The sequence below is a fragment of the Etheostoma spectabile genome, chromosome 18, assembly GCF_008692095.1.
Source record: "Etheostoma spectabile isolate EspeVRDwgs_2016 chromosome 18, UIUC_Espe_1.0, whole genome shotgun sequence".
NCBI lineage: Eukaryota > Metazoa > Chordata > Actinopteri > Perciformes > Percidae > Etheostoma > Etheostoma spectabile.
Window position 1 is genome coordinate 14,304,907 of NC_045750.1, and position 8,808 is coordinate 14,313,714.

At 41.6% G+C, this 8,808-nt stretch overlaps 1 protein-coding gene across 1 annotated transcript in view; it reads right to left on the minus strand.

Moving 5' to 3' along the window:
• map7b (microtubule-associated protein 7b) overlaps positions 1-8,808 on the minus strand; it is an 18,155-nt gene that overhangs the window by 8,164 nt on the left and 1,183 nt on the right. Inside the window, exons 2-5 of the mRNA XM_032543556.1 lie at positions 2,410-2,571; positions 2,196-2,273; positions 1,419-1,582; positions 299-416 (exon numbers count right to left, since the gene is read on the minus strand). Coding sequence (XP_032399447.1) covers positions 299-416; positions 1,419-1,582; positions 2,196-2,273; positions 2,410-2,571 — 522 coding nt within the window. The remainder of the gene's footprint in view (positions 1-298; positions 417-1,418; positions 1,583-2,195; positions 2,274-2,409; positions 2,572-8,808) is intronic.

Sequence of the window (8,808 nt, forward strand, 5' to 3'; positions counted from 1 at the left end):
AGAGAGAGAGAGAGAGAGAGAGAGAGTTGTGTTTGAGAATAAGGGAGAAAGAGAGGGAGGGGCAGAGCAGGGTGTGAGTCAGCAGTGACAACAGAGGGCAGCGGATCTGCAGTTAACATGTAAACATGGCAGAACAATACTGGCACGCAGAGGCAGACATATTTACACAAGAGACACACTGTCGTACATCAGGGAGATGAGATATCAAAAGTATTCAATAAAGCTGAAAGCACTGACACTTTCAGTGTTGTGAGTTTCTGCAGTTACTGTGTGTACATGCGTGACGTCTTAAAAGTACCGGCTGTCGTGGTGGGAGTGTTTGTGTGCAGTGCCCCTCCCCAAGACCACCGGACGGGTTTCTGTCTGGTTTTCTGGCTTCTCTCCAACGTCCGACGCATCACCATCTCATGACGAACCTTCAGTCACAAAAACATAAACATAATGAGCATTGAAAAACAACACCGCCCCAACAGGCAAATTCTGCTGCAAGACAGGAACATTTTTTGCTTTGAATGGACACTTGCTGTGTGTTATGTTTGCTCCACAGCCATGAAGTGTGTTTTACGCACACCAGTTGGAAAAGTACCTGGCAGATAAAATCTAAACTGTGAAACCACAACATTCTTAAAATGCAAGCAACACTACTTGGTTTATTTCAAACTTGTCCTAAGAATTTGTGTTAAGGCTAAACCAGGAAATAAAAAAAATAGATAAATAGAGAATGTCTAGGCTGTCCATTGGTTTACATTTCTAAAATATCCCCAGAATGCACAGTAAAAAACTATTCGGGTGGGGATGTCTGCATTCCCGTTTGAATCTCTACTGTCACTATGGAATAAAGGTCAAATGCAAATTGGAAATATAAATCCATCAACTTAGACTAAACAAAACTCCCCAACAACTTAATTACAGCAGCAGTGCAACAGTATTGTACGTTTTGGGGCTTGACTGACTGAGGGTCTCAGCTTATCTAATTTAGCCATGGTGGTAGGGCTGCACAATATGAAGAAATTAAAGTATTGCATTGTGGTTTCCATGTTTTCCGCTTACCTCAGCTCCAGCCACGACTTTTAGCCTTTGACAATATTTGTATTATATAGCTTCAATAACTTCAAAAACATCCTATAACTATACATATGGGTGACATTGCAACACACTGCGTCCATGTTTCCCTACAACAAGCTATGATATTATGCATGGGTAAATAAGGTAAATAGAAATAACTCAGGGTTTGGAGATAGCAGATGGCTGCAAGTTCAAACTCCAATTCACTAATGAGGTAAGGGGCATAGAGCGTGTAAATGGTTTACTGATCTGAACACATATTTATTAGCCTGTTCATGAGGATGAGAATCATGTTGCACTCGGCTCTTGTAGTGAAGGTGTGTAAAAGTGTGTACAGAGCCATGTGTCAGAACCTTGTCTTCCTCAAGTTTCTGCCGCCGTTTCTCCTCTGCGGCAGCCTGTCTCTTGTCCTCCTTTATCTTCTGCTCCTCCAGCTTTTTCCTCCTCTCCTCCAGCTGCTTCTCATAGTGCTGCCTGGCTCGCTCCTCACGTGCCTGCCACTGGGCCTCCTTGACAGCTTTGGCATGGTGCACACACACATACACACAGTTAGTAATGAATTGATGCACATTCATGCCCTTAAAAAAAAAGAAAAAAATCCTAAAAATAAATCCAAAATGTGTACAAACTCACATGCACACACACAAGCTTATAGCAGCAGTGTCATGGGTCAGCTGTAGATCATGTGACTGAGCTTTAGCTCTCAACACAAAGCAAATCCCTCTGCCCCTCAGCGGGGGCCAGAAGCATGACCACTGTACAATACTACACAAACACACTTCAGACATAAAGATGCAGCTACTGACTTCATAAAATACACCTGTTTTAGCTGTCACACAAAAAACACACATACAAAAACACAAGCCCCTCTAAACCCCATCCCATTGCCTGATCCATTATGTAACATTGGTGCCATGGCAACGGTGGGTGCCTGGATTCTGGATAGACTTTATGTAACGACCAGAGAAACGGGCCACAGCTACCAACCAAGTTTAGTCATGATATGTTGCGGGAAAATACAAAAAAGAAAGTAAGGGTTGCATTTACAGTCTCCTTCACACTAATGTGCAGTCTGTGCACGCACGCACGCACGCACGCACACAAACACACACAGTTAAAGAAAAACACACCATTCTGTTTCTCACGCTCCACCCGACGCTCACGGGCTAACCTCTGTCTCTCGTCGATCTTGTTGAAAAGCAACGAGTCTAGAACACAAACAAGTGTTAAACAGGCTAAACAGCACAGTAAACTACTTTACAACTGGGTTGAAGGACAGAACCAATCGTGGGTTATGTCTCAATATACGAGAGAAACATGTCGCTGTATGCCAGTGTGACTCACCTGTTTTGTAGGCAGCATTGTTACCAGAGCTGTTGCTGGTGGTATGAGTCGGGGTGGGGGTTGGGGTCAAGGTGGGAGTGTAGGTCTGTCCGGAGCCCGAGGAGCTAGGACGGGTGGCTGAAGACGCTCTGCCATCCTCCGATTTATACTGGGAGTAAGATGCTGAAAAGAAAGACAAGGCAATAATAAAAACTTGGCAAGAGAGAGACACCAAGAGTGGACAGAAAGAGAGACCAAGAGATAGACAAGATAATTGTGGGAAGATCCAACACAGACATAGTTTTATTGACTTCTCATGCAAGAAAGTATGCATAACCATCCACAGCTGTATTAAAAGTTTTACAACTGAGTAAGCAGCTATTCAGCAGCATCAACACAGCCTCTATCTTTCATGGGGGGAATCAAAAGGTACTGCATGTGCTTCTTTTTAACACACAAACATGTGATACACTTAAGTCTTAAATGCTTCATAAACTTACAACTACCTTACTTACCTCAAGTTAAATGTTAATGCATAATTTCTAATAAGAAGATACCATTCACACTTGCATACTCAGATATCTCTTTCTTGCTAGCAACTGATGTTATTTAATGAGCATTGTTGGAGGGGCCTGAGGCCTAAGATTTGCATTGCCAATGACTACTTCTGTTACTGTTGTGCACAAGACTAACAAAGAGCTTTGCCTACAGTGTGCTAACTAGCTAAGGTAAATCAGAACTTGTTGCAACAATGTTACTGGTGTCCTCCGCTGCTAAAATTATATTGGAGGAATACAGAAAGTTTGATCATTTACACTGTAGCGACCTTTTGTTTTGACTGTTACCTATTTTACTTCTAATATGAATATACATAAAAATAGCCAAAATTTGTTGCCATAGGTCATAAGCGGTTATGATACTAGTTTTGTCAATGAGACCTGTGATGTGCCAGGAGTAACTTAATATTGGGTTATTTTGGTATGATCTAGTCAGCACAGCATTCCGGGATGGCATTTCTTTAAACCATTTCCAATCGTCTTGGGCGGCGCTAAGACCCGGACAGAGGCACGGTGCCGCTGCAAAATAGCGTCAAGAACATGTGTAAGTTCAAAGGTTGTTTAATCGTGCAACAGAAAACTCAGACTGGACAGATAGTCTAGCTAGCTATTTCAATTTACCCTGCAGAGAGCTGAAGGAGAGTCAAAGATAGTCCTCATAAATCAACCGGCGTTTAAAATGCCAACACAAAGAAAGCGGAAGGGAACGGACATCTGGCCACAAAGAGTCACATAAGGTGGAGTGACATTGGCGCAATCCCGGAAGTGGAATGTTGTAAATATATAGACTAGGTGTGACACATAGTGATGTAAGGTCTAAACATAGAATAGCCGTGTGTGTGAGGTATGTATGAAAACAAGCAAAAGCAGGAAAAACCGGGTGCAAAGATTGATTAAGAAGGGGATGGTCAACTATACTTAAATGAAACCACCTTCATTCTGACAGTCTGCATGTGCTGCCTTTGATGCACTCTAAAGCTCTAGTTTTGGCAACATTTACAGACGGGCTTCTGTGGTGTAGCCTGACAAGAAACTAAATGGGGTGAAACAATATATACCGTGCTCTCTCTGTTCTTAAATGTTCCCAGTGTGTTGCAGTGTTTCTTCCAAGCTTAGAGTAAGGCTATTGATTAATGGCACTATCAGGCTCAGGGTGACTCAGCACTTTCCGGTCAGCCTCCTGGACACAGAGCTTAACATTGGGCCTTATGCACGAACAGATGAGCCTGCCCCAAATGTTCCACAATGACAACAAAGCAGACGCTTTTGTGATTCAGGATTAAACGCTTTATCAGTCAAGGATAAAAAAAGACAAACATTGTTTAACTGAAAGAAGTTACTAATGATGCCGTAGTACAAGTGGACTTGCATGCCTTGATGTTGCGTTTAGATGCAAAGTTCACTTCATCTTGCTTAAGTTAAACTTCAACTGCATCCGCTTTTATGCAATAAAGATAATGTGGCAATCGTGACGCTATAGTGTAATAAGGCACAAAGAACCACTGAGCCACGTGCCATACATTATACATCTATTACAACTGTATGCTATATGTGCCATACACATAATATCTACACTAAATACCAGCTAATGAACACAAATTAAATTTTTGGAACAGATAAAGGCCTTGGATGGACCAAACATTTGTGTTCCGCTTCCAAAAAATAAACAGTATGTTGGATGAAACAGTCTTGACTCAATTAACTTCGTCCTGGCTTTCAAATGCTTGCATGGTCTACATAACAGAGGATGGTTAAAAGGCAAAAAAAACAAAAACAAAAAAAACAACAACAATTCTATACTTTATGACTGTGATGATGTGGAATGTTGCAGATCATGTTATAATCTAAATGCTGTCTCCACCCTAACTTGACAATTTCTTACGGTAATTCACAAAAGACATGCTGGACAAGAGGTGAAGTCATAGCTGCGGGGTATTGCAATTCACAGTCATCCACAGAGGTGTGTACACAATTATTAACAGGTCTGCCCTTTTATTGGTGCACCTGCCTTGAACTGGTTTCATAATGGCTATTGAAATGACAGGAAAGGCTGGGCCAGGTTACAATAATGTCTAGTCAATGTATTCCTTCCTCTAAAGTAATTTCACCTAAGCCAACATTAGCTCATTGTGCTGCAGCCAAATACTACACTAGAAAACTGTGAATGGCTTTTAAGTAGGCATTATAAGCTACTTCCACCTAGAGGTCAAATGACTATATATTTGACTAAAAAAAAAGACACTTTGGTATAAATTAAGAGCTCTTTCCATTTGTGGAAGGTAATGTCTAGTGACTGATGAAGATGACCTGACAACCCAAAAACATGTGTGCAGTAAACCTAAAATTCAGTTGTGTACATCAAAAGTCAACATCCATATTCAATATTTACAATCTGACATTTAACTAATAAAAACCCTACAGCCAGTCCAGCTTTGCTCTACACATACTGTACTGAGTAAGCCACAACAAAGAAGAAGAAGAAAAAAAACAACAAGGTCTCACTCAGCAGCAGTCTTACTTTGACTAAACATACAAACAAATATCTATGGATGTGGCCTTGCATAGCCCAGTTTCCCAGACAGAGCCTACCAAATAAATTAAAAAGCCCCAAACTGGGTTCATCCTGCATATAAGAAGAGGTTAGCTGAGGTCAAAAGGACATCCTGTGGCTCAGAGTTGCAGATGAGGTTGTGTGCAAATCAGGGCAGTCAAAGGCTGTCAGACGAACTTACCAAAAAATTTCACACAATAGTTTGTCTCCCAATACGCAAAATCACACATAATGTTTTAAGAGTATAATGTGGTGGTGTTTCCTCCTGCTGCATCACACAGCTTATGTCCATCTGCTGTTGAGGTCATTAAACAAACAAATCTCAAATAGCAGAAAGCATTTGTATTTGCTTGTCTGCACCATTTACAAAGCAAAGACATTTTTATTTGGAGCATAGTGCTAGCTTCCAGTTAACCTACAAAGACCACAGCCACCTTTTGTTTCCTTCATACTTCATCAACCAGGAGGAAGAGAAAGCTTCACAAAATACAAGGTGCAACCGTATTGAGGCACGGCAAAGTATTCTGAGGGAAAGAAACCCTTCAATCTCCCCAACCATAGGCGGATTTTACAGTATAGTAGTATGTTTTAAATATTTTAGCTTTAATTCAACACACTGGATTAAAAAAAAACAAACAATAGCCTTAACATGTTTGGTATATAAGTTAAAGCTAAATCTCTTACGTCAGTCAAGTTCCATTTTAAATCAAATGAGCTGGTGTTAAGCGCCAAAACAAAACTGTCGCGTTACTGACAGGCTGCCCTGCACCTGTGTCCATTCCCGGCCCTGCACCTTGTTAAACCTGTGCATATGCAGGTGTTCTGGGATCAAATCACAAGTCGTTACCTGGAGTTTGGTGCATGATTCCAGGGGTGTCAATGCCAGGAGAGGACCTTTTGAACCCCTGGCTAGCGTCCCACTCCGACTAGTCAGATCGGAGGGCCAGAATCAACGTTTCTGCTTCCGGCAAACATCCTACACAGGATGCCTAAGCTCATATCCAAAGTTCATTTGCAGTGAGGGCGATGAAGGAAGTAGGAAAAAGCCAAAATCCGAAAATTTCAGCAACCTGGAAAAAGGGACCACCCAAAACTCAACTTTTTTCAAAGTAAAGGGGAAAGCATGACGGGAGAAAGAAAGAGGGATCAGCTTCGGTTGGCATCAATGTCGTTGAGAGCCGACTGACTGTGAGACCGGTTGTGGCGACTCTCCAAACCCCATCCTTTTGTCCATGTGTGTGCGTGTTTGTGTGTGTGTAAAAGAGACAGAGAGTGAGACATAGGGAGAGAGTGACTGTTTAATCTGCCCCTCCCTTCACTATTGCTGAGGGTGGGTGGGTGTGTGTGAGTCTAGAGGCTCCCCACCCCCAATCTATCTGCATTCAATGGCAGTCAGATTAAATGGTCAGAGTTGGTGATTAATGCTGTGCTGTCCAGACCAATGGGTAACAGGCGAGGATGCTGTGTGGCTCCTGCTTCTCCTGCAGCCTGAGAGGATTAGCCCGCTGCTAATGCTAAGCTAAACGCTAAGCTCCAGCCGACAGAGAGGCAAAAGGGGCAGAGGGTGGGAGTCCTCCTTTCTAGCCCCAGGACAGGCTGTCAGGCCTGGATAACAGGTGCCTGCGAGGAGGGTGCTACTGCATCTGTTGCAGCAGGTATGTCTAGAGTCATTCATTTTGGTTTTAGACAACAAGTTTGACAAAAAGGGCCATTCATAATAGAAACAGCTGTTGTTCAAAAAATTAAATTTTGCCATTCCTTAGCCAACAGTTTGTTGGAATGTTATTAGAAACTGGTCGATGATGGATTACTTTAGAGTTGGGATACAAATGAATATTATATTTATGACCATGTCAGAGATTAACTATCACTAAAAAGTACTAACCAATGTCAAACAAAATTCCACTTCATCTCCAGCTCAACTCATCCAAACGATTACTATTATGATAATTCATCATACACTGAAAACCAACCCCTGCTTTTACACCTCTAAAAGAACATAAAAGTCCATATTATTCTTTTTATGTAGAGGAGTAATTCCTGAAAAATTAAAAGGTTGGCTAAGGTTGAATGGACTATTTAGCCTATTCCATGCATAATACACTTGGTGCGTTTGAAATAAAGATAGTATCACAACATTTGAGATCATACTCGCTCAAAATCCATCTCCTCCCCCCCACCCCCATTCTGTTCATCTCTATTTTTAATGAGCCGTACATGCTTGAACCATGAGGAAACTGCAAAACCTTTAGTATGAGAATCATGTCTTATAGTAAAAGGAAATTTAGAAATCCGACTAACTTTTTGTGTCTTTTTCTTTTTATACCATACAGCTGTTGCATACGCAACTAATTTAGCTACATGGAGAGTCAGGTTAGCGTGGAGCTGGGTTAAGACTAAGACTGAAGCTTGGTGAATAAGGTAAAAATGATAAAAACGTTATCTTTAAGTCCCATTAATATCAGATTACCCTCCTGTCTTCCTGGGTCAAAGAACAAACCCTTCCTCAATCGATCTGTTACATAAGTTTACCTTTTTAAAAATAAAGGTGTAATGGATGCATGGACATAAAAAACATACACATGGTGCTAAACCAAACAGTTTCTCCAATACATCACAACAGTTTCACTGCTAACCTCTCCCAGCTCTGCTGACTTAACATTACTACTTACAGTATATTATGTTCTCTGTCTTAGGGACAGCAGCATGCTGAAGATGCAGAAGCTGAGAAGCTCAATTTACTCTCTATACTCTTGTTTGTTGACCCACATTTGCCCAAACCACAAATGCAGAATCGGTCTTTAATACTGCAATAACCATAAAACGCTGGCCATGCTTGTCCACTCTAGTTCCCTACTAATTTGTCAGACCATATTCCTAAATCAGACAAACAAGTAACTGAAACCATCTGTCTCTGGAAATACAACGCAGCTCACGTCAACGCTGAATGAAAAGGAATAAAATTAATGAATGAAGACAAATTTGTATGTAAACAATAAGCAAGATAAGATTAGTTAAGGGTGTACATTTATACCTGCTGCGACTGCAGGAACATCCTGCTGACTGAACGCTCTGCTTACTGATGCTTCATAACCACATACACGTGTGAAGTGGAGTGCCCCTTCACTCTCAACTATTGCCCTTGTGTTGACCCAATCTTGCCATGTCAGCTGGTTTCAACACACTCACACTGTGCTTTCTCATCAGGCCTGTCAGCCACCTGTCTCCAGATGGCTAAGTTGGATGGGTTAAGAGGATGTTTTTCTGCAAGACCAAATACACACACACCTACACACACACCTACACACACAC